Genomic DNA, 24,635 nt, shown 5'->3' with positions numbered 1-24,635 from the left:
TATAATAGGTTAACTTTATGCATTATATATATATATAATTGACTCTGATTAAAATTTAAATTTAAAATTTTTTAATTTTAAAGTATGATTGTAATATCTTAAGTTAAACTCATTGATATATTTTTCTTTTTTATTTATTTAAAAAAAATTATCAAAGATGATTTTAATATTATTGAAATAACACATATTAGTAATTTTATTTAATTTATTATAGAATGAAGATTTAAATTTAAATTTATCAAATAAATAATACGCCTTCAATCAAATCAGCTAATTAGATAATTATCATATACAATCACTCAAATTTATAAATAATTTCATTAAAGTCATTAAATTTTAATTTTTTTAATAAAACTCACTAAATTTTAATTTAATTTTATAAAAATAATTATAATCGAAAATTAAAAGTTTTTAAATTGACCTGCTGATCTATCAACTATTTTACATATAAAATTATCTAATTTATTTGTTGTTGATGGAGAAGAAACAAAGAAAAAGAAAGAGTTTGATAGCAAGAAGAATAGCTGAATGCCTTTTATGTATTATATATTTTTTAAAGAAATTAATAAAATAAAATAATTTTATTTATATAATAGTTAATAAGTCAATAAATTAATTTAAAAATTTTTAATTTTTAATTATAATAAATTTTATAAAATTAAATTAAAATTTAATAAAGTTTATAAAAAAAAAATCAATGACTTTTATAAAACACTCAAAAAAATTAAATCACCATATGTAATATTGAACCTACTGGCTGCTTCTTAATGAAAGACAACTGTTTGTTAACGAACAATGCTGCTCGAGTCTTAATGCCAAACCATACCCACCCACACCAGATAAATGAATCATCATATCAACTTCATTTAGCCAATTTGAAGTAGGAATCATACCAAATCATCTCCACCAGAAAATTACAGGAGGATTAATGGTTGAAACGCTGATCTGAAGTGAACGGTACGTGCCCACGTGGTCAGCCGAAGCATATAACTAACACCTTCCCGCGATCGAATATATGTAGTCTGAATTCTAAGCCCGACAAATTCACTTTTTTTTTTTCTCAGATTTTCTTTTTATAAAAAAAATAAATTAATAGAGCTGAATTCCCGCTATAAATGAGCTATCTGTAGCCGCTAAATTCAAGTCTTTGTGTTTCTTGTTGTAGCTCCTAACTACCTAACCCATCAATTTTCCCCCTTTCCTTCTCTGCCAACGGTAATGACTCTTCAGCTTCAGTATGTTCGATTCTGAAATTTTCCCATTTTATGATTTCTGTGCATCTACAGCTCCAAAGAATCTTTCTTTGTTAAAAATGAAGAGAAAAATCAATACCCATTTGGGAATGGACAAAAAATTTTGAGATATTTGTTGTCTTTTTGAGGTTTCCATTGAATTTAATACTTCCTTGGTACAGATTGTTGGAATTTGGAAGAAGGGTAGTTGTGGGTTTTGGTTGAGTTTGTGATCTGGTAGTGTTAGATCTGTAGTGAACTTGCATTTGATTATTTATGGGTTCTTTTGTTTTGTTGAAAATCAGGTAAGCAAATGGCACGCAAGAAGATCAGAGAGTACGACTCCAAGAGATTGTTGAAGGAGCATTTCAAGAGGCTTTCTGGTTATGAATTACCCATCAAATCCGCACAAGTGAGTGCATTTTCTTGATTCGAGTATGGATTTGGAGATCTTTGTTTGATTAAGTACAGAAGTTGCGTCTGAGTCTTTGCCTTAGGTCCTAAACTGGATCCATTTTTATTCATTGGAACATGAGAATCTAGATCGTGCTTATGTTGAATTCTAAATCAGTGGTTCTGTTTTAGTTCGTTGGTTAATAAGATTTGTTTAATGGATTTGATCGCATTATTTACTAGATGTTTAACGTGGCTGAATAATGCAGCAGTTTGTAGGAATTGGGACTAATGTGTTATTAGGACCCTATAAAACTAAATTGATGTTGCCTGATCAATAAGGCGTCTTCTGAATGTTGAAACCTTAAACCCTATATGTCTTTAATCATGTTCTATTGTTCTTTGTTGTTCGAACCCCCCAATCAATACATCATCTTAAATAAAAATCCCATATGAAATTAGCAGTATAATTCCATTTTCATATAAGAAATTTGTTTCTTTGATTTGTTAGGTTACAGAATCAACTGATTTCAAGGAGCTAGCAGAGAAGGAACCCTGGCTTTCATCAGGGAAACTGGTTGTGAAGCCTGACATGCTGTTTGGGAAGCGTGGGAAGAGTGGTCTAGTTGCCTTAAATCTAGAGTTGGCTGAAGTTGCTGTTTTTGTGAAAGAACGCCTTGGCAAAGAGGTAGAACTTCTTTTCCCCAGTGTTATCTCTTGCTATGGCTAAATGAATGATTCAGTTGTCCATACAGCTTTTGGTTTTTTGGATTAAATTTCTCTCTTGGTTAACAGGTTGAGATGAGTGGATGTAAAGGTCCTATAACAACATTCATCGTTGAACCTTTCATCCCCCACAACGAGGAGTTCTATCTTAATATTGTCTCAGAACGACTTGGGTGCAGCATAAGCTTTTCAGAATGTGGAGGAATTGAAATTGAAGAGAATTGGGATAAGGTGCTCTTAGATGTGAATTATCACTTTTTTTTTCTCTCTCTCTCTAACTCTTTTCTTTTGTTTTTTGATACATTGAAAAGGAGAATTGGTCGCCCATCAGTACATAAAGAAGTCTTTCTAATGTTTAAATTCTGCTCAAGCTTCCCATCAAAAAAAAAAAAAAAAATTCTGCTCAAGCTTCTGTTTTATTACCTATTTGCTTCATCATATTAAGGAAGTTTTTTTTTTATTATTTTTTTTATCCAGGTTAAGACTATATATGTTCCAACTGGGTTATCGTTTACATCAGAAACATGTGCTCCACTTGTTGCAACCCTTCCATTGGAGGTAATTTGTGGAATCTGGTTGACTGCTTGTGTTCTGTTGTGGCTATACTGTTGTAATTGGTCAACATTATTTTAGCATTAAGTTTGGTGTTCCAAAGTTAATAGCCGATCAGTCTTTTTGCTATATATATATATAAGAGGGAAAAAAAGCATTTCCTAGTTGATTGACCACTGAATATTTGCAGGTAACACTAGTGAAATAGGCAATCATTTGATTCAGTTTGTTAGGCTTTTATTTTAAACTTGTTTTCATTTACAAATAATTCATTCTTGGATGCAGATAAAACAAGAAATTGAGGAGTTTATTAAATCAGTTTTTGCTTTATTTCAAGGTATGTAATTTTTTTGACAATCAATATTTTACTGAAATTCTTAATTTCAGATGTAACTTTTTTTGGCTATTAAAAACTTTTTATTAACTTTTGAATCTTGCATGAGTCAGATCTTGACTTTACTTTCCTTGAGATGAATCCTTTCACTTTGGTAAATGGAAAACCTTATCCCTTGGATATGAGAGGCGAGCTGGATGACACTGCTGCTTTCAAGAACTTCAAGAAGTATATTTCATTTGCTTGAGTGATTTTTCTCCTTTGCATGCTGTTTCGATTATCTTTAAACCTAACAGTTTTATGCATCTGATCTATTAAATGAATGCATTTACCATCTTCAGTAATCCCTTATGCTTCATTATTTTCTTTTTAGGTGGGGCGACATTGAATTTCCAATGCCATTTGGCAGAGTTATGAGCCCCACAGAGAGCTTTATTCATGGGCTAGATGAAAAGGTACTTTAGATATCTATAGATGTCCGGACTCCAGACCCATTTTTGAAATTTGCTTCCCAATCTAATACTATGCCTTACCATTTTTTGTATCTCTAATCTCTTATGAATCCTCAGTAACCATGGAGTGAAAAGCTAGGATCTTTGCTAGAATAAATTTTATTGTTAAAAATTTTTTACAACATAGTGTTCTACAAAGGCTTTTTGGATCATGTTTGAAATTAAATTTTGCATCCTTAAATGTCTTTAAGAGTGATTGCTATTCATGTATCTTTGAAAACGCTAGCACTGCTCTTTATCAACTAGTTTTCTCCAATATGAATTTTGTATTCATTTTTTTTTTAATTGCAATTTTCTTGCAGACAAGTGCATCTTTGAAATTCACAGTTTTGAATCCAAAGGGGCGAATTTGGACTATGGTGGCTGGAGGAGGTGCAAGCGTCATCTATGCAGATACAGTATGGTTCTCTTTGTTTGGATATAGTATTTCCATGGAAATGAATCTTTTTTTTTCTTTCTTTCTTTTATTTCTCCATTTGCACTGACCTTTTATGTGATAAAAATTTTGTTCATCAGGTTGGAGATCTTGGTTATGCTTCTGAGCTTGGAAACTATGCAGAATATAGTGGAGCCCCCAATGAAGAGGAAGTATTGCAGTATGCCAGAGTTGTAATTGATGTAAGTACTCACCCTCCGCATTAGCAGTGCGTCACAGTTTGATGTTAGCATGTGAAAAGTCATTTTCGTGCATAACTGCCCGATACTGTTAAAAGATTTTGGTTACCTGACAAATGCTCCAGGATGGTTGCAAGTGTGTGTATATATATATACGGTTAACAAATTTTGAAGAGAACTTTTATAAGACATTTTCAGATTCCATTAAACTCTCAGATGTGGATTATATATTTCATTATACTGCACACTGATCTATCATTTCCCTACAGTGTGCAACTTCTGATCCTGATGGCCGGAAGAGAGCTCTTGTAATTGGAGGAGGAATTGCTAACTTCACTGATGTAGCAGCTACATTTAATGGCATTATTCGAGCCTTGAAGGAAAAGGTGTGCATAAATTAATTAGGCTCTTCATTTTATTCTTTTAAAACTGAATGTAATGGCAGAGCTAGTGTAATGTGAAGTTGTGTCATAACTAAGATCCAAAACACTCTACTGCAAAGTGTCAAACCTTTAACCAACTGACTATTGAAAATTTGTTCTCAATTTGAATGTTTTCCTTTGCTTTGGTCTGTGTTAACCAGGATATTGGTGCTTTGATCTTTCAGGAATCTAAGCTTAAAGCAGCAAGGATGCACATATATGTGAGGAGAGGAGGTCCTAATTACCAGAGAGGCCTTGCAAAAATGAGATCACTCGGAGAAGAAATTGGAATTCCAATTGAGGTACCCATATTTGTGAAATGTCCTGTCCTGTTCCTTAGTTGCATTTAACTAACTGCAAAATGCCATGCTTAAGAAAGCCACTTCTGACTTCACAAGTAATTGTAATGAAAATTGTTTGTCTTCGTTTTTCTTTTAGGTTTACGGGCCTGAAGCAACAATGACCGGTATATGCAAGCAGGCAATTGATTGCATCTCCGCGGCTGCATAAATGGCTGACTCCTGATAACCATCTATGTTCTCTTACTTCGTTTTCTCATATCAAATTTCTGAGCATCATCTTGGATCTTTAGTAGCATTTTCTTTGTAGCAGAAACCCCACAAAGTAATGTTAGTTGTTGATGGACCATAAGTAATGGAATAATGCTGGGAAAGTCAAATCGTAATCTCTAGTTTAATGTTACTGTTCCCATATAATAAAGAAAAATAGCTGCTTGCATTGAATATACCATGTCACTTGAGTCTTAATTTATGCAAGCACCTGTGAGGTTTCAGTGCTACGAAGTAACTATCTTGAAAATGGATCGACCCAACATATTGTGTTCAGCATACTTGAGATGGGCTTTTAAGAGGAGTTTAATCTTCGCCATTTGTCTTGGATTCTTCTGAGGTCCAATGTGAAAGCATTTAAAATGACAATCAGTAAATATATTTTTGTTTCCAGATGATGGCAGACATTCTTAAAACAAGAATTTCACATTCTAAGGGTTGTTTTTTTAATAGAAGGTTAAAAAATTAAGAATTAAATGTTATCTTTATAAGTTTTAACTTTAAAGACAATAATTGTTAATCAAAGACCTTTTCTCCTCTAAGAAAGTATAAATATAATGAAGTGAAAAGTTAAGTTAACGAGAGATTAAAAGGTACAAGAGTAACAATTATTTTTGTTCACCTCCTATCAAATGACTCTCAACAGTGGAAGCCAAATAAAAAAAAAAAAGTCTATCCTTGTAATTTTGAAGTAGGTAGGTTCACTAACTAGGACATAAGATTCATGGTCCAACAATAAACAAATAACAAATGTCAAAAGTGGTGGACATGAGATAGGATTGAATTAATTAAATTGTGTGCTTGCTCCATCAGATGATTTGGTGGATCAACACATTTGAATTTGGAGAAAAGGTTTGTGCTTACTTTTTGTAGGCCCAATGTTTAAAATGCAAAGTGGCCTCTGTGTTTATTCAAATTGCTATGATTGCAGTTTTTCTTAGCTTTAGAAAAGCTAATATAATTTAATAACAGTGCTCTTTTCCTACTTAAATTCCATCTCTTCTAAATCAATTTGAACAATTTTTAGATCATTTCACACACACATATATATAACTCCTTTTAATGGGTCATGACTAAATAATATTTCCTTTTTTTTTTTTCGTTGAATTGAATCGACTGAAACTAAAAACAAGAATTAGGAGCATTCCATGGTTTTTCCATAATCAAAAGAAATTGGGTGAGTCAAAGCAGTTTCAAAATTGGCTGCTCTTTAACCATCCTTATTTATTTGGTAAATGAAAAGTACGTGTTGTTGGATCATTGCTTTAGTGATTCAAAATTTAGATTTCGTTGAGTATTTTATGCCAAGTTTTTTTTTTTTGCCATTTACTATTAATAAAATTTTACTATTGTTATAAAAAAAAAAGAGAACAATAAAAACTCAGGATTAATTCGTAAATTGATAAAAGCTTCCTTTTAATAGTCTTATTGTGGAGGTCTATTGCCTAATTATTATTATTATTGTTATTATTATTATTATTATTATTGGGATTGCGTAGAGTTAGGACTAATCAAGTCTAGGTCTGATTTGATTAGCAGTGGTTGACATATATAAAATAATTTTCTCCATCCCCCATCTCATTTTTTATTTTATTACTGCTTTGGCTATTGCATACACTACATAATATAACAAGCAAAAAAATAATAATAATATAATAGTTGGCAACCACCAAATCCATCTAAAATATACACATATTGCTAAATAAATTCAACAGTAATTTTGACTCAGAAATTTTTTCATAAAAAAAATCATTTTAATTTTTCAATGATTTACTTCATCCTATACCCCAAAATCCTGTATAAAACATCTACAACGCCTTCTCTTTCATTAACAACAAGAAAGAAAGAAAAAATCTAAAATGGCAAAACAGAGCAAGGATGAAGAAACAACAGCACAAGGTGAAAAAGAAGAAGCAACCTCATATCATGGAGACATCTTAGAGTCTGTTTTCACTCACGTGCCTCTCATCGACCTTGTCGCTGCTTCCCATGTCTCCAAGTCCTGGAAACGCGCCGTTTCAACTTCTCTTCGTCACTTCAACAAAATCAAACCCTGGCTTCTTCTCCACTGTCAGGCCACCAGGTCTCCTTACTCCACAACCGCGTACGCTTACGATCCTCGCTCGCGCGTCTGGCTCCAGATCCACCATCCCCCCATCAAATACATCTCAGCCCTTCGATCTTCTCATTCCACGCTCCTCTACATGTTATCACCCTCCAAATTTTCCTTCTCTTTTGACCCCTTGCATCTCACGTGGCACAATGTTGACGCTCCACTCGTCTGGAGAACGGACCCCATCGTCGCCGTCGTTGGCCACCGTGTAATCGTCGCTGGCGGCGCTTGCGATTTCGAGGATGATCCTCTGGCTGTGGAAATGTACGACCTCAAGACTCGCACGTGGGACACATGCGAGTCCTTGCCCGCGCACTTCAAGGATTCCGCCGCCTCCACGTGGCTCTCCATTGCAGTCTCAGATAACAAAATGTATGTGGCAGAGAAGAGTACTGGTGTATCTTACTGCTTCGATCCAGAAACCAAGTCCTGGTACGGACCTTACAGTCTGCGTCCACATGGAAATGTGTGCAGCTCCGCCATCGGATTCGCTAACGACCATCTGATTTTGATCTGTCTGATCGGAGACGATCATGGGGAAGAAGTTACCAGCGTCAAATTGTGGGAGCTAACCGGCGCGTCGTTTGAGCTCTGCAGACAGATTGGTGAAATGCCTAAGCAGCTAGTGGAAAAGCTTAGAGGTGACTTTTGTAGCATGTCATCGGCAGTTATCAATGTGATGGGCGATTTTGTGTATATAAGCAAGACATCAGCGCCAGAAGAGGTGGTCTTCTGCGAGTTTAGCGACGGCGCGTGTAGATGGAGCAGTGTGCGGAACGCGGTGGTGAATGATCAGTGTCGATTGACGGAAAGGTTGGTGTTTACATGTGCTAATGTGGGTTTAGGAGATTTGCAGAGGGCGATTGTGGCCCAGGATAGGCAATTCGCTGTACTTTGAAGAGACGGAGAGCTTTCGTGATTGGTTCGGGAACCGGAATTGTTTCAGATTCGAATCTTAAATTCAAGCCAAATATAAAAAATAAAGAGTTGATATCGCCATGTGAGATCCAGCGCATCTGCAACGAAGAAGGATAACGGGCCCCCCCCCCCCCCCCCCCCCCCCTTTTGTTTTATTTTATTTAATTTTCACTTGTTATTATTTTTTTCAGTTAATTACCAAAAGCTTCAAAATTTTTTTATTTATTTCAATCTAGTTTATTGAACCAAATGCACTTAGAAGTCTAATCCGAGTGCATATGATATAAATTCAATTAAATTAAATATTTGTATGTAAAATTAATTAAATTATATATATAAATTATAAGAATTTATATGAAAAAATTTAATCTAATTATAGATATATTTGTTCTCTTATGAATTCAAACTCTTTAGATACACTCTAATCAATATAAATTAAAATAAATTAATATATAATTTATTAGCAAACTATTCAAATTTTACACCCAGAGAAGAGGATTGGTAACTCACCAAACCAACCTAACCTAACCCAACACAACCCAAATTTAAAACAAACTCACCAAACCATTGTCCATATCAATCACTAGATGACAGCAACAAATCAGAGTTTCTCATCATAAGAAATTGCCAATTCAGTCCAACCTTCTAATCCAAGCTACAAACACTAGAAATTTTGCCTTCACGCAACTTCACATACAAGTGAGGAGCGTATCATTGGAGTTGCATTTTTAGCAGAAGTAGCTAGTTCATGGGTTGTTGAAAGTAGCGTTAATTACAAAATGCCAATTTAAAAGGCTAATGTGGTGATTATGGATATGCTGTTTTTTAAATTTTCTGGGAACAATAGAAGGATTTATAGTACACATTTTATGGTTGGTCTTATCCACGATGCAACGTAACTTCACAAACTTATTTCAGCTGAAAAATCAATGCCTCAGTAGTGGTCCAAATGGGATGATGATGGGAACAGGATGAAGAATTTGGGTCTACAGAATTTAATATCTGAAGTTTAAGCTAACTTTTCAACAGTTTTTTCGAAGTTAGTCCTCACTCGGTAGCCTAACATCAATATCATCTTTTATTCTCGATCAGGATTCTGAAATTTGTGTGCAATTCCTGGTCTTAATGGCTCCGTCAATCACATCTTACTCTCTGCTGCAAAGGTAGGTGGCAAGCATCTGTGTCACTTGACAACAATTATTGGGTCCAGTGGAGACAAAGTAAATAGATGTCAATTGTCTCAAATAATGCTTGTTTGAACCCAATATTTAGCTTCTTAGTCCTTCCATGGCCTTTGTTTCAGCCCTAAACTTTGTCTGGCAGCCCATATCCCTATAAAAATTTGCATGGATTTGAACTCATTACATCCATTTCCAGTTCAATGCCTACGCGAAGTGGACAAGCCCAGAAGTCAATATCTTATTGAGGCAGATCAGTGTTTAATTTCTCATGTATTTATTGAAAAAATTTTATTTGATCTATTTTTTATTTAAATTTTTATTTAAATTAATTTAACTCAAAAATTAAAAAAAAATCAAGAAATTAAATTTTTTTATTTTTAAATTTTAAATAAAAAAAATTTAGCCTTAAAATAAAGAAATTTAATTTCTTATTTTTATTTAAATCAAGAAATCAATAAATTTAACACATAAATTTTAATTTTTAGGTTAAATTAAGTTTAAAAAGAAACTTTTGAATCAAATTAGATTAAAAATTTAAAATAGATTAAATTAAATTTTCAAAACAAAATTAAACACTTTCCCATTTTAATTTACAACCCCATACATTTGTGTAAGTCTTAATCAAAATAGGCATGAGTGATGTCTGATTCTTGAGATAAAATCAAAATCTCATTGGTAATTTTAATTTCAAATTTGAGTATTGAGAATATTAATTAAAATTGAATAAAGTGATTTTGGTTGGCATCCCATTCATTGCCATTTCTATATTCAAGTAAACAGTTTTTATCTTTCAATTATGCTAATATAAAATATGTCATATATATTGGTATAATCCTTGCAGGCAGCACAGCAGAAAAGAGATGATTCTATTCCCATCAAAGCATTAAAAAAAAAAAAAAACTGTAAAATACTGAAAATATGGGTTAACCATCACTATCAAGCATGAGTCACCACTTCCTGATATTAGTTAGAAGCATCCCATAACCAAAAATTAAAGAATGGGGATATTGAAATATGGAATGAAGGAATTGGGCACAGTTGGTCTGGGTAGTTGGCCCACCAAAGGAATCATGATAACTTGGAAAAGGACCCACTGCCCACAACAAAATAGCTAATATCATCCATCATGGAGAAATCCACACCCTCAGTCAAAGGCTTTTTTCTTTCTACTATTTGTTTTCCTTCACCTAACAATACCAAAAAAACACATCATCCAGGATTAATCAAGATAACAAAGATTACTTTTTTTTATTAATTAGTGTTTAATTTTATTAAAAAATATACTAATAACACACAAACATCCACCATTTCAATTCTCTATTGGGGTTAGGTCCACTTTGAATTTGTACCAGCTTTTTACTTTGAATTTGAACTTCTCTTTTTACTGTTCAAAGTTATTCCCTTTGCCCTCCCCTTTTTGCAAGAACAAAGTTTTCAAAGTACTTGGATTAAACAAATCAACTAAAAAGAGAAAAAAAATTTGTGAACTAGAGATCCTGGGTTTGTGTGTTTAGGATCCATTGGTTTTTGATCACTTTTGAGTGTAACAGTGATAACATATGAATTGATTCTCTATTCTTTTAGAGAGAAACTTTTCTCTCAATTGTTTTAAGAGTTTCAATTTCATTTTAGATTTGCTGGGCATGACTTTTGGCTGACTTTTCCTATCTTTAGGTAGAGAAGGTTAGTTGTTTTGTTCCGACTGAAATATGGGAACCCTCCCCACTCTGATTTGACTTGTTGATAGTGGTGTATTGGGTTTTATTTATTGATCTCAAAGCTTCAAGAAGAGGGAGATATGTAGGAGATCAGATACCAAGAGAGCTGGTATGTTGAAATTCTATTGGATTTGCAGGTTTTTTGGGTCTAGAAAGTGTTGTTACTTGGTGGGAGAGGCTGAAGTATGTCTGAGGTGTCAATATCTCTAGGGCTAGAGCCTTCCTTTCTAGTTGCAAGTGTTTCCCCTAAGGCTATTGGAGACTGAGAGGCCGGTGAGCTTTACCGCGCCACTCTCTTGATCAAGTAAGCAGTGTTGATTTTGGAGGAGATGAGTAGTTGCAGCCATTTGGAGTTGAATCTTAGTGGTCCTTGAGTTTGAGTAACCTCATATTCTTTTAGACGATGGTGGTTTTCTCTCTTCCATTGACAGTCCAGCAAAAAACAGAAATTGAGCGATAGTAATGGTTCAGATTTTCTAGGTAGGAGTTTGATTTAGGACCTCTGTATTGGATTATAGTTGTTTTTGTGCTAAATTTGAGCCTCTGTTTCATTTGTGTCTATGTTTCTAGGGTCTTATTAATATAAGAGTGGTTAGGGGCGGCCACAGTCCGATATTAAATTAGAACCAAACTGAAACCGATTCAATCAAAATCGAAACTGACTTCGAATCGAACCGAAACTGCTATTCTTGTAGTTTAGTTCAGGTTCATATTTTTTAGGAATAGTGAACTGATTATTCTAAATAGGATTGAACCGACAGTTTCGAATCAGGTTGAACCGATAATTTAAATATAAAAGAATTCAATAAATACCTCACCTTACACTTAATTCATTTATATATATCATTTATTTTCTACACAATTATTCTCTATACTCTCTTTAATTCTTAATACTTTTTTAATTTTTCTCAAATTTTCTAAACAATTATTTTCTACACTTCTTTTAATTCTCAGTATTCTCATAAATCTCATATTTTATTATTTTATATATTCACTGAAATTTTTAACACTATCTCAATTAGTTTGTTATTATTTTATATCCTCAATAAAATTTCCAATACTTTCCATTTTATTTTTTTTTCTCTTTTATACTTTTTTTAATTATCAATTATCATATAATTTTTTAAAAAAGGGTAAGCAATATAACTAGAAATTTTGATTCCTCTAAATTCCAAATGGATACATAGGCAAAATTAAATTCATGCATTTTTTTCTAATTTCTTTAAAAGGATTAATTTTATCTATAATTTTTTAATAAATTCAAGTCTTTACTTATTAAATTTTTCTTAAAAATAAATTTTTTTCAACTTATTAAATTTTTCTTAAAAATGATTTATTTTTATTCTTTATTTTCTTATTTTATTTTGATTAAAAGATTTATAAGAAAAATTAAAATATGTTTACAAATATAATTTAAATTCTAAATCAATAAAATTTTTCTCTAATTTTTTCGACAAAGTCACTCTTAAACTGTCCTTCAAACCATCTTGAGCCATCCTTTTTCAAATTGCCCTTCAAACCGTTTTAAACTGAGGTTCGAATCAGAACCGACAGTTCAGAAATCGTGTTCCAAACAATTCCATGACGGTTTGGTTCTAGTTCATAATTTCATTGAACTTGAATCAATGATTCAAGAACTATAACCAACGGTTCCTGAATCGTAACCACCCTAAGAGTGGTTATAGTTAAAAAAAAAAAATTGTAACAGTGTGGGCCAGCATGAAGTGTATCACTCTAGTCCAATGGATTATTTGATTCAATAATTATAGACTTAATGCATAGGTTTTTTCTTAATTTTTTTCAAATATATTTTCACACATTCTTTTTTAAGTAATGAAAACTTAAATTAATTTTATTTTTATATGTTTAGAGTTATGTAATTTCTATATAAACAAAAGTTAAGAAATTTATTAAACTTAAATAATAATATAAAATTTTAACCAGTTTTTCATGTTAAATTATTGTCTAAACTATGTATTCAGTCAGTCAAAATTAGAATACAGGACCTATGATTGACAATTAAATACTAATAATTACTTATTGACAACATAAAAACTAATAAATATAAGTGTTAGGTTTACAAAAATAATTTTAAATAATTAATTATTGATTTTGAAAATCTACAAAATTCAAAGGGTTAAAATTAGTTCTATATATATTCTTTTATCAAATAAACATTAAATGTGAACTTTTTATAACAAGAATAATATTACTCATTCTATTCCATAAAGATAGATTTACTTCAATTTCCATATGAATTAAAAGAAATATAATTAAAAAAAATTCAATATGTCTTTCACTCTTATTACTTTATTAGAAATTAAGTAATTTATATTACTAAATTATTTTTTAAACTAATAAATTTAATCTTGTTATTGTAAATTAAATAAGAGCATATTAATAAGTTAATAAATAAATTATTAGTTTAAAAAGAAAAATTATTTATAATTTAGGACAAGTATAAAGAAAAACAAATTTATCTTTAGAGGAATTACAAAAAAGTATTATATAGTTTCACTCATTTTTTACTTCAGGATCTGCAATTCACTTTGTGACAAAATGATAATTTAAAATTTGCATCATTAGCAAAAAGATGACTTTTCGTCCTCTCTCCATTAAAAAACATAAAGATACTGACATGAAAAAGAAATTTACTGATGTGGAATTAAAAAAAGTAAAAATTACAAAAGAATACCTTATGGTTTTACTCATTTTCACTTTAAAGCATAAAATTTACTATGTGACAAAATGATACACTGTCATAAGACTCTATTAGCAAACATAACATTTTATTTGACGTTATCAATTTTTGCTAATGTGGCATTAAAATAGTATTTTTAATTATTTTTAATAAAAAAATAATTTACACACTGCTAAGATGTAAGAAATAGATTTTATTCTATTTAGGCATGGTAATTCTGTAAGTGAAGTATGTTGATGTGGAGTTTTGCATAAAGACTCTGACTTTTGGAGTCACTATCAATAGATTTTTGAACCTGGAGTTTGCACCTTCACTTTTCAAAATCACTATCAATGATGATTGATATAGCATAAACTCCCGGGTGAGTTATTGAATTAGTATTATTGAGAATTTGGATAGGAGCAATAGTTTTATCATTAGAGCGACTAGATTGAACCGATACTCTTAGCTAGTTAGCCACTTGTTTTTTCCTTTTATGAGATGACTGATACCTTTTTTTCATTCTGGACACAGCTTCCATCAACATTGCCTTGAAGAGTTCGTGGCTGAAGCAGCCCCTTGAACTCTATAGCACTTCTAAACACTGTGTCAAATTCTTATGGCCTAAAGATTTCGGCATCATAGAATATTGAAACTGGAAAATTGAACTTTTCAAAGAAAATATGTATAAACTTTTTCATGGTATTTTGAAAGTAAAAGATCTCAGATTTTGATTATTTATGGGAGTTAAATAATTTACTAATAATGCAAACCTTAGAGTACTATTTTGAAACAAAATAAATCACAGACCCTGAAATAAAAATAAATGAAACTATAGGATACCTTTTTTTTATTTTTACTTTTTTTTTATTCTACGTCTAACATATTTTTCTTTCACATCAATATATTTCTGTTACACATCAGTATTTTTTAACAAGGAAAAAACAAAAAATTACCATTTTCTAATGTTGTAAATCTTAAGACACTACTTTATTATAAAGTAGACAACAGATTTAAAATAAAAAATGAGTGAAATCACATAATTTTTTTTATATATAATTTTTTCTACAATGTAGAGAGTATAAATTTGAAATTATATTGAAATTAAATTAAAAAGTAATTATTAATAATATAAAAAATTAATTTTGTTATAAATATTATATGATTATCTATAAATAAAATAAATACACATCAATTCTCAATTTCCAAAGCGACCAAAATACCCCTATAGTGAGGCTACAGAATTATCTGCCACGTATTAGTAGCTTAATGCTTAAATTAATGATGATTAGAGAATATTCAGTTTTCCCAATGCGACAAAAATACCCTTGGGCTTTGGGGCTCTCCATTACATTACAGCACATCAAGGCATTTTCCCTTTTTTTTTATTATAAAAAGCACTTTGCCGATTATGCCCCTTCACTAATTGAAACGCCAAGTAATATGTTGGGCTCTCACCATCATATTCAGTTCTTTTAATTCATATTTTTTTATTAATAAATTTATTATAAAAAAATACTTTTCTGAATGAAAATATAAATGAAAATTCTCTCTTAGTTCCCGAAATGCCCAAGCTGGTGGTGTTCGGGGGACGCTTTAAAGATTCTCTCACGGCATCCCAAAAGAATATCGGAGTGGGACTTTGGAGTCCAAACTGCGCACGCGCCTCCACAAGAGCGGCGTATTTTAGTCTTTTTATGTGTAAAAAAATTAATGTTATTTCTAAATTTAAGGTGATATAATAATGCTTTTTTTTTTTCAGACCAAGGCTGCAAAGCTCCAGAACAAAACAGCTGCACAAGGCAAAGCTTACGAAGAGCAACACCACATTGGTCGTAAACCAACCACTGCTAAAGAGAATGAGGGGAGGACTGCAGCTCATGAACTCTTAAGAGAAAAATCTGAAGCAAAACCAGCAAAATGGGAGAGAGAGGCAGAGAGATTAAGAAAGGGAGAAAGGAGGGGTAAAAAGAGAGAAAGAGACTTATGAGAGAGAAACGGGTAAACATGAATGCGAAATTTTATTTTTTAATTTTTTTTAAAAATTTTTCAGAAAATTATCAATGGGTCTTAAACTTTTCATACCGAAAAGCGAGATCCATGTATAAAATTTCAAATGAATCTATTTTATTACCGAACTAACCCTTAGAGCATAACAATCAAAACATGAATAATGATAAAGTTAAGAATTTGATAGCAAACTGCCGTATAATATACTAAAATGGAGTTTCTGTCGAGCATCATTTTAAATAAACTCGGCGCATTTTAGCAAGGGTGGCCATGAGGTGCAAATAACTTTTAACAGAATGTGATTATTATATTACTTTAGCATATGAATTTAAAAATTTAAAGGCAGAAGCCAACAAAGGACAAGACAAACCAAGCACGTGACTTACCGAATCCTTACTTTCACAAATATATATATGTGTAAATTTTAATTTTCCTTTTCCTCAATTTTTTCTATTATTTTTGGAAAAAAAGTTCTCTATTATCACTTCCACACAACGCTTCAGTCAATTAATGGATTTTGTTTGATGCAATTAGCTCTAATTAGAAATCAAACTGGAGACTAACAGTTAAAAGGATAACTTTAAATATTATTAAATTAAAGATTTAAATGTTTTAATTTTGAAAAATAAATTAAAAGTACAAAATTGAATTATTATTCCCTCTTCTCTAAAAGAGGAAAGGGAAAGAACAGTATTTTTCTCTTTTGTTACTGGTATGCATCTGTATCTGTGTCTCCTTTGGCATTTTGTTTTGGCCTTATGGTTTATTTTTTGTCTCTTTTCTCTTTCTTTCTCTCCCCGTGACTGTAATTTTCATAAAAGATCTCATTTTTAGTTTGTTTTTGTGTGTTGAAGAGGATAATAGTAGTAGTGGAATCACAGAAGGGGAGAGACCAACAGAGTGAGCATACTAGCCAGCAACAAACCCACATGGAATTTGTGGGGATCAGACAAAACTTAAGAAATCATACATGGGCATTCCCAGATCTCTAGGATCTTACAAGTTCAGGTCTGCTTGTTTCTCAAGAAAATTCTCTTATTTTTTAGCTGATGGTTTTTCTCAGTTCTTTTTGATTCACATATTCAGTGTGCCCCAGCTGGATGCTAAGTAAAATGGTGAATTTTGGTTCCAGTTGAAAATATTTATCTGGTTTCTGCAAAGTTAAGAAGGCAAGAAGGGTACAGTGTTCTTTTTATGGAAATGGTGGTGGCTTTTTGCTGTACGTGGTTCTGATTCTGGAGGGAGCTTTTTATTTGGATAAGGTAACATGCCATCCAGAATTTGGGTTGTGGGGTTGCTGGATATAGCGATTTTGATAAGAGGATAGTGCTTGTTCAAAGAGAGTAAAGTTAGTAAACTGTGAATAGAAGAGTATGGAAGAGAGGAGTTTCTGGCTGTGGAGAATGGGGTTTTTGGTTTTGGCATTGGTGGAGATTTCTTCTGCTACTCTTTCTCCTACTGGTATAAACTATGAAGGTCAGTTTATTTTCTCCAAGATCTTTGCTTTCCTCTCTCTCTCTCTCTTAGTGTTTTCTGTTTACTTCTGTTAAACTTCATTTGTTAATTGGTTCTGCAACTCAAATATTTCTGAATGCATATCATTTGTGAATTGGGAGATTTTGTTCTTTTCTTGTACCTAATGCTATTAAGGCCCCTACATATAACCGAACTACCCTCATAAAACCTTTTTGTACTTTGTAACTTTATTTCAACTGCTTCCATTAATCTACCCAGTGATATATAAGAACTGTAGCTTCAAGATCTTTTTTTTTGGGCATATTATGCGGCATATATATTATTTTCTTTCATATATCCTCTTCATACAATTTTTCATGGTGGTGATCCTTGTTATTTGAATTGAAACTTGAGCAGTGGTAGCGTTGGTGAGCATAAAAAATGCTTTATATGACCCATACAATGTTCTGGAGAGTTGGGATATCAACTCTGTTGATCCTTGCAGCTGGAGGATGGTTACTTGCTCTCCTGATGGATATGTTTCTGCTTTGTAAGTTGCTTTTATTTCTTTGTCTTTTATACTTCCTCCAATGTATTGGTTTCTGGAACTGAGAAGTTATTTTGTCTAAAACAGGGGACTTCCCAGTCAGAGTTTGTCTGGGACCTTATCTCCTTGGATTGGGAACCTTACTAACTTGCAATCAGTGTAAGTTGCTGCCTTCAGTTTTTCTAAGTATTGAATGCTTGCTTTGTTCTTTTTCAGCTTTTGATTTAATAGCTGAATTGGATTAATTTTCACCAATACAAAGTTTTCTTATAGTGCATGACTGATATATGACATCCTCTACATAAAAATGCAGGTTGTTGCAGAATAATGCCATTTCAGGTCCTATACCTGCTGCAATTGGGAGGTTGGAGAAGCTTCAAACACTTGATCTCTCCAACAATACATTCACCGGAGAAATACCAGCTTCTTTGGGGAATCTCAAGAACCTGAATTACCTGTAAGTTTCAAAAATTGTGTACTTTTCTTTTCTTTCTTTTTTTTTTTTTTTTTGCTGGTGATATTTGCTTTCCTCCAGATGCTGCACATTTGGCTTATTTATACTTTGATTCAAATTCTTACACAACCATTGTTGTTGATGAGCAATTCAGGCGGTTAAATAACAATAGCCTTTTCGGACCATGCCCTGAGTCACTATCCAACATTGAAGGTCTTACACTTGTGTATGTCCTTACGCCTTTGCTTTACACAGTTTAGGGTTTGCTGCAATCATATGAACATTTGTAGCAGCTTCTTAGTTGTTATATTTGTGAATATACTTATTCGGAAATGTAAATGATTCTTGCTTGTAGGGATCTTTCATTTAACAATCTGAGTGGTTCCTTGCCTAAAATATCAGCAAGAACTTTCAAGTGAGCAATTATTTTTCTTGTTCCAATAGTGCTTAGCTCCTTCTCCTAACTCCAATTTATTACTAACACAAATTTTCCATGCTCTTCTTTTCACTATTAGAGTTATAGGCAACCCTTTAATATGTGGACCAAAGGTCAATAGCAGCTGCACTGCTGTCTTTCCAGAGCCTCTTTCTTTCCCACCAGATGGTCTGAAAGGTACCTGTCATGTAATATCACATGCTCATATATCTGCTTCTTATTCTTCTTCACAAAAATATATGATGATATTTGTGCTTCTGCTCTTTGGTTTCTTAGGTCAGTCAGACTCTGGAACCAGTAGCCATCGAATGGCTATTGCTTTTGGTGCAAGCTTTGGTGCTGCTTTTTGCATCGTAATTGTTATTGGGTTACTTGTTTGGTGGCGATATAGACGAAATCAGCAGATTTTCTTTGATGTTAATGGTTAGTTTCATAATTTGTGATTAATCCTGTTGTACTTTCTTCTGTACTCTATAGCTTTCCCCTTCTTGTTCTATTCATTCAAAAATAAAAATTTGTGACAATAATTTCCTATTCTCTATGCATATTTTATTAAATTCAAGAAGTTTATTGCCAGAATTATATGGTCTTGCTGTACGTTGTTTTATGCTTGCATTTTTGGCATTTATCATAAGATACGATAAGAGACATTGGATCTTGTTTTAGAATGGTCATTGGCATTGCTTCCTAATTGTAAATTATTGCTTGGGAAGTGTTTTTGCTGCCTTAGCATTGTTGCCAGCAGAATGAAAGATGAGCAGAATGCCTTGCAATGAAGTGATGGGGGAATGAAATTTGATGGTTGAACTTGGTTTATAAGAATGCCTCTTTCCCACCAAGTGAAAATATCTAAAATCATTGCATAAAGAGTTCTCTGATATTTTGGTTGCTATTTACTACACTTTCAAGTGCTTCTAAATGCATTTCAACTTTGAATTACTCTGTGTCATGCATTCATTTTTTATATCATGCTGTTCTTCTTGCCTTGTTTATACTGAGATTCTCAACTGCTGTGTGTTCCTTGGCAGAACAATATGACGGAGAGGTATGCTTGGGCCATTTGAGAAGGTACACATTTAAGGAGCTCAGGGCTGCAACTGATCATTTCAGTTCAAAGAACATTCTCGGGAGAGGTGGATTTGGGATAGTGTACAAGGGATTTTTGAATGATGGAACACTGGTGGCTGTCAAAAGGCTGAAGGACTATGATATAGCTGGTGGTGAAATCCAATTCCAGACAGAAGTAGAGACAATAAGTTTAGCTGTCCATCGAAATCTGCTCAGACTCTCTGGGTTCTGCACTACTGAGAATGAAAGGCTTCTTGTTTACCCCTATATGCCAAATGGAAGTGTAGCATCTCGATTAAGAGGTCAGTATTCATTTTTTAGCCAATGTTCTAAACTGTCTATTTGGTCTTCATGTGGGGAATCATGGCTGCTGCTACCCCATTAGCTGGCACTGAGCCCACTTCAGCACTAATCATCCTGCAGGACCACCATAAAATGCATGATAACTGCCATGATTTGCAACTGGCAGGACCAGCAAAATCCTACCATTTGCACAAGTCAATGTGGGATGACTGCCCCAACCAGATACATGACTCTGGTGCTTAATTTCCAATTGCTTCCTCTTGAAACACCACCTACTGCTGCCATCAATATCATCATCTAGATGATAGACACATGCCATAATTTTCCAGCTTTTGGCAGTGCGTTTTTCTCTGAATGAACTGCATTTGCTCACTCCTTGACAACTCAAACCCTCTTCCCAGCCCAAACAAAGGATATAATTTCCATTTATGTTAGTTTGCTTGTTGAGGTTTCAAAACCAATATTGTGCTGTTTCAACCCCATACTTCCAAGTACAGCCTTTCAGAAACAACTATTTTGAACACAGTTTTTATGAGTTCAATTATAATCTTACCTTTTTAAGTTTACTTCACAAAACATTTTAAGCTCTTTATTCCAAGAAAAGGATTTATGCTTCCAAATAGTAATTTGGAGCATCAGCTCACTTGATTGCTTTTGCAAGTTGGAATGTTTGTGCAGTGGGATACCGCACTTTTATTACCAATAATATATCATGATTCCAGTCTGTCATTTTCAACTTCCAGCTTTCCTAATAATAATAATAATAATAATAATAATAATAATAATAATAATAATAATAGTTTTCTTTGCAACCTATCATCTACCAGAGACTAATTTTATCAACTGCGGTTCCTGTTATCAGATCACATTCATGGCCGACCAGCTCTGGACTGGGCAAGGCGAAAGAAGATAGCTTTAGGTACAGCTAGGGGGCTACTTTATTTGCATGAGCAGTGTGACCCCAAAATTATTCACCGTGATGTCAAAGCAGCCAACATTTTGTTGGATGAAGACTTTGAGGCTGTTGTTGGTGATTTTGGGTTGGCAAAGCTTTTGGATCACAGAGATTCCCATGTGACCACGGCTGTGCGTGGCACCGTTGGCCACATTGCTCCAGAGTACTTGTCAACAGGTCAGTCATCAGAGAAGACTGATGTGTTTGGGTTTGGGATATTGCTTCTTGAGCTTATCACAGGTCAGAAAGCATTGGATTTTGGAAGGGCAGCTAACCAGAAAGGTGTCATGCTTGATAGGGTACACCCTTTTCTCTCTCTTTCTATCTGTTTGGGAAACCTTTGATAAATGAGTTTGAAAAAGTAAAATAACCAAGTTGTTAATATTTGAGTGGGGTTATGTTTTGCAGTTTAGCATAGGAATGGGATTCTTGCAAGTGGATTGTAATGAGATTCCAAATTCGACCTACTTGATGATTTTTTTGCAATCTCTATCTACTTTTTGCTTCTAATCATTCTTTGTTCCGTACATTATTGGTAAAAAACATGATCAACTTGATATGTTGATCTTACAGTTAAAGGGGGGAAAAAAAATCAATAACTGATGCAAATACCAAATATTGCTGTGGATGAGTTGATGTAATAAGCTGGTCCAATATTCTTCTGCATTCAGATGATTAAATTATTCTTAAAATTCTTTTCCAGGTGAAGAAGCTCCATCAAGAAGGCAAGTTAAATCTACTAGTGGATAAGGATCTTAAGGGAAATTTTGACAGGATTGAATTGGAAGAAATGGTTCAAGTTGCTCTTTTATGCACTCAATTTAATCCTTCTCACCGACCAAAGATGTCTGAAGTACTGAAGATGTTAGAAGGTGATGGTTTAGCTGAGAAATGGGAGGCATCACAGAAGGTTGATACCCCAAGGCTGGGATCAAGAGAAAACCATCCTCAAAGATATTCAGATTTTATAGAAGAATCTTCACTTGTGGTAGAAGCAATGGAGCTTTCTGGCCCTCGGTGACGAATCCTTTCACACTTGCTCATACACCTCCTTATGTTTATGAAAAGCAAAGCTCTGAAATTAGGAATTATGTTATTGGTGTTGATATGATCTGCAGAATGCATGTATTCATCTGTAAAAAAAAAAAAAAAAATTGAAAAGGAAAGTCATGTATAAGCATCTTGTTCTTTGTTGGAAAATCAGTTGAGTTGATTGCTCTCTCACAAATTGACTGTCATAGAATATCAGAGTTTTGTATGTATTATTGCATCTCTTCTATCACTTTCTATTGATCACCAAAAAATATCTGTTACATTGATGGGTTGCTAATAGAATGTGATCACTGATCACACAGAAGATATAATTCTGGCAAGAGGCTTGAATCTTTATCATAACACATACTATTCTAAACCATACTTTCCATTGTCACTCAAATCAAACCTTCCATCTACACCCCACCTGCGTATTATCATCAGAACCCAACACGAATATCAAATATGTCTCACTCAATCTAGTATCTGAAAATAATTAAATAATTTTTACAATATATATATATATATATAAAATTTCATTTACTAATAATAATGTAACCAAAAAAATATATGTATAACTGCATGCTGCGGGCACAACTTCTTCTATCTAATTGAAAGCCTTTTCTAACACTTTCACTTCTCTTTTGCTTTAATTTAAGGGTAAATTATAATTTAGTCTTTAGTGTTTGACAAAATTCATAAATTAACCATTGTATCTTTAAAGCAAATTATTTAATTCTTAATATTTTAATAAACTTATCAATTAGTTCTTACTATTAAAATTACGGTTAAGTCATTTTTAATTTTAATTAAAATTAACAAAATGTTATTTATTATATTTTTTATTTAAAATAATTTAATCTTTAAAATTTGATAAAATCAATAAATTAGTTCCTATAAATTATAGTTGTTAAAAATATAATTAATTATTTTAAGGTCCTTAAAAATTTTAGTTAATTAAAAAATATCCATATATTTTAAAAAATAATCCCTAAATATTTTAAGTATTTACAAATTTGCAAATATTAATTTGTAAATGGTTATAATTATTAAAGTAAAAAATTAATTACTTATATTTTTGTTAATTACATATTCATCTTTATATTTCACAAATATAATATAAAACATAAATACAATTTAATAGTTATTTTGTAAAATTAGATACAATTTAAAACAATTGAAAATTAGGATTTGTTAATAGTTAATTTTGTGTAATTTCACCATTAATTAATAGTCAACTTTGTAATTAATAGTTACTACTTATAATGTTAAAAATTTTTACATGTAATTTAAAAAATTTTAATTTATAAAATTAAAAACTAAAATAATTAAAATTTTTAATTTTGCCACTCCAGAGACTATTTTATTAATAAATCAAAATCTTAGAAATTATTTATTTCATATTAAAATTCATAAATGAAGGGATTTTTTTATTTTTTTTAAATTAATGGTAATTTTGATGGAAACTTACACATATGTAGGTTTATTAAAATATTAAAAATTAAATAGGTAAATTTTAAAAATATAGCAACTAATTTATATGTTTTATTAAACTTTAGAGATTAATTTATAAATTTTATTAAATTTTAAAAGTTAAATTATTCTAGATAAAAAATATAATAAATAACATTTTGATATTTTTTTAAAGTTAACGGTTATTTAATTAAAATTTTGATGTAAATTTAATAAAATGTCAAGACTTGCATTGCCTGACTTGGTTCTTTCACCCAGAAGAAGGATGGTTTGTTTCTAGCCTTGTTTTGTGGGTCGGTGCTTCTCTTATTATTTTACTTTTTCTGCTTTTGCTTAGTAATTCCTTCAACGGTCCGAGGATTTGGTTGTGGCATAAGCCCCTGAACCTGATGCATTAAAGGTCCAGGTCCTATTAAAGAAATTACATTTGCAGAATTCCACTGAGAATATTAAAAATGGAAGCATCACTGTTGAAGAAGAGTTCAAGAGAAAACCCAGGAAGCAAAAGGTGGAAATTTCTCTGATTCTAGTGGGAATGGTAGGGTCTTAAAGAGAACCCATTTGGGTAATTTTTCTGATATGGCAGAGAATGGAAGCTTGTCTGGTGAAGAAGGAATTCTTAGTAGGAATTTTTGCCTTGCCGAGGATGGACGTATGGATATAAACAGAAGTATCGAAGAGAAGTATGTAGCGATTTCTGGTAATGTGAACATTACAGTTATAACAAATAGCGATAAGGGCATTTTGTACTACAAAGAAGAAGTTGGTGGAGAAGAAGAAAACCAAAATGCAAGTTTTGAAACATGCAATATATTAGATGGTCGGTGGGTGAGGGATGATTCAAAGCCTTTACTATCCTGCAGGCTCTAGTCCTCATATTGATAGGGATTTTAATCGTCACATTAATAGAAGGCCTGATGATGGATTTGTTAAATGG

The 24,635-nt window shown here is 32.3% G+C and overlaps 3 protein-coding genes across 6 annotated transcripts; all 3 read left to right on the top strand.

Annotated features, from left to right (window-relative positions):
- The first annotated feature begins 1,051 nt into the window (after nucleotides 1-1,051).
- On the top strand, nucleotides 1,052-5,529 carry LOC110631674 (ATP-citrate synthase alpha chain protein 1). Its single transcript, XM_058128977.1, has 13 exons — nucleotides 1,052-1,215; nucleotides 1,538-1,644; nucleotides 2,137-2,313; nucleotides 2,421-2,582; nucleotides 2,829-2,909; nucleotides 3,189-3,240; nucleotides 3,351-3,465; nucleotides 3,611-3,692; nucleotides 4,052-4,147; nucleotides 4,266-4,367; nucleotides 4,634-4,750; nucleotides 4,972-5,088; nucleotides 5,225-5,529. The coding sequence occupies exons 2-13, from the start codon at nucleotides 1,546-1,548 to the stop codon at nucleotides 5,294-5,296; spliced, it is 1,272 nt and encodes a 423-aa protein (XP_057984960.1). The 5' UTR covers nucleotides 1,052-1,215; nucleotides 1,538-1,545; the 3' UTR covers nucleotides 5,297-5,529.
- Nucleotides 5,530-7,087: 1,558 nt separating this feature from the next.
- LOC110631677 (F-box/kelch-repeat protein At1g23390) lies at nucleotides 7,088-8,663 on the top strand. The gene has a single exon (XM_021779587.2). It carries the CDS (start codon nucleotides 7,215-7,217, stop codon nucleotides 8,364-8,366), a length of 1,152 nt encoding a protein of 383 aa, XP_021635279.2. The 5' UTR covers nucleotides 7,088-7,214; the 3' UTR covers nucleotides 8,367-8,663.
- Nucleotides 8,664-16,540: 7,877 nt separating this feature from the next.
- LOC110631628 (protein NSP-INTERACTING KINASE 3) lies at nucleotides 16,541-22,463 on the top strand. 4 transcript variants are annotated; one of them, XM_058128975.1, is made up of 12 exons: nucleotides 16,541-16,687; nucleotides 16,830-17,451; nucleotides 17,848-17,980; nucleotides 18,065-18,136; nucleotides 18,291-18,434; nucleotides 18,586-18,657; nucleotides 18,787-18,846; nucleotides 18,947-19,044; nucleotides 19,144-19,290; nucleotides 19,896-20,237; nucleotides 21,101-21,492; nucleotides 21,897-22,463. In XM_058128975.1, exons 2-12 carry the CDS (start codon nucleotides 17,349-17,351, stop codon nucleotides 22,212-22,214), a joined length of 1,881 nt encoding a protein of 626 aa, XP_057984958.1. In that variant the 5' UTR covers nucleotides 16,541-16,687; nucleotides 16,830-17,348; the 3' UTR covers nucleotides 22,215-22,463. The 4 variants fall into 4 exon arrangements, with proteins under 4 accessions (XP_057984958.1, XP_057984957.1, XP_057984959.1 ...); XM_058128974.1 differs by lacking the exon at nucleotides 16,541-16,687 and having other exon boundaries at nucleotides 16,694-16,983; nucleotides 17,108-17,451; XM_058128976.1 differs by lacking the exon at nucleotides 16,541-16,687 and having other exon boundaries at nucleotides 16,694-16,983; nucleotides 17,062-17,451.
- Nucleotides 22,464-24,635: the final 2,172 nt, after the last annotated feature.

This window comes from Hevea brasiliensis, chromosome 10 (assembly GCF_030052815.1).
Source record: "Hevea brasiliensis isolate MT/VB/25A 57/8 chromosome 10, ASM3005281v1, whole genome shotgun sequence".
Lineage (NCBI taxonomy): Eukaryota > Viridiplantae > Streptophyta > Magnoliopsida > Malpighiales > Euphorbiaceae > Hevea > Hevea brasiliensis.
Note: the sequence above shows the minus strand (reverse complement) of the source record. Positions and strands in the feature narration are given on the sequence as shown.

Excerpts from the sequence above, each read along its gene's own strand:
- LOC110631674 (XM_058128977.1), top strand. The coding sequence starts at position 1,546 with ATGGCACGCAAGAAGATCAGAGAGTACGACTCCAAGAGATTGTTGAAG. Across the intron at positions 1,645-2,136 it reads TACCCATCAAATCCGCACAA|GTTACAGAATCAACTGATTT; the intron begins GTGAGTGCATTT and ends TTGATTTGTTAG. Across the intron at positions 4,148-4,265 it reads GCGTCATCTATGCAGATACA|GTTGGAGATCTTGGTTATGC; the intron begins GTATGGTTCTCT and ends TTTGTTCATCAG.
- LOC110631677 (XM_021779587.2), top strand. The coding sequence starts at position 7,215 with ATGGCAAAACAGAGCAAGGATGAAGAAACAACAGCACAAGGTGAAAAA.
- LOC110631628 (XM_058128975.1), top strand. The coding sequence starts at position 17,349 with ATGGAAGAGAGGAGTTTCTGGCTGTGGAGAATGGGGTTTTTGGTTTTG. Across the intron at positions 18,137-18,290 it reads CTTACTAACTTGCAATCAGT|GTTGTTGCAGAATAATGCCA; the intron begins GTAAGTTGCTGC and ends ATAAAAATGCAG. Across the intron at positions 19,045-19,143 it reads CCCACCAGATGGTCTGAAAG|GTCAGTCAGACTCTGGAACC; the intron begins GTACCTGTCATG and ends TTGGTTTCTTAG.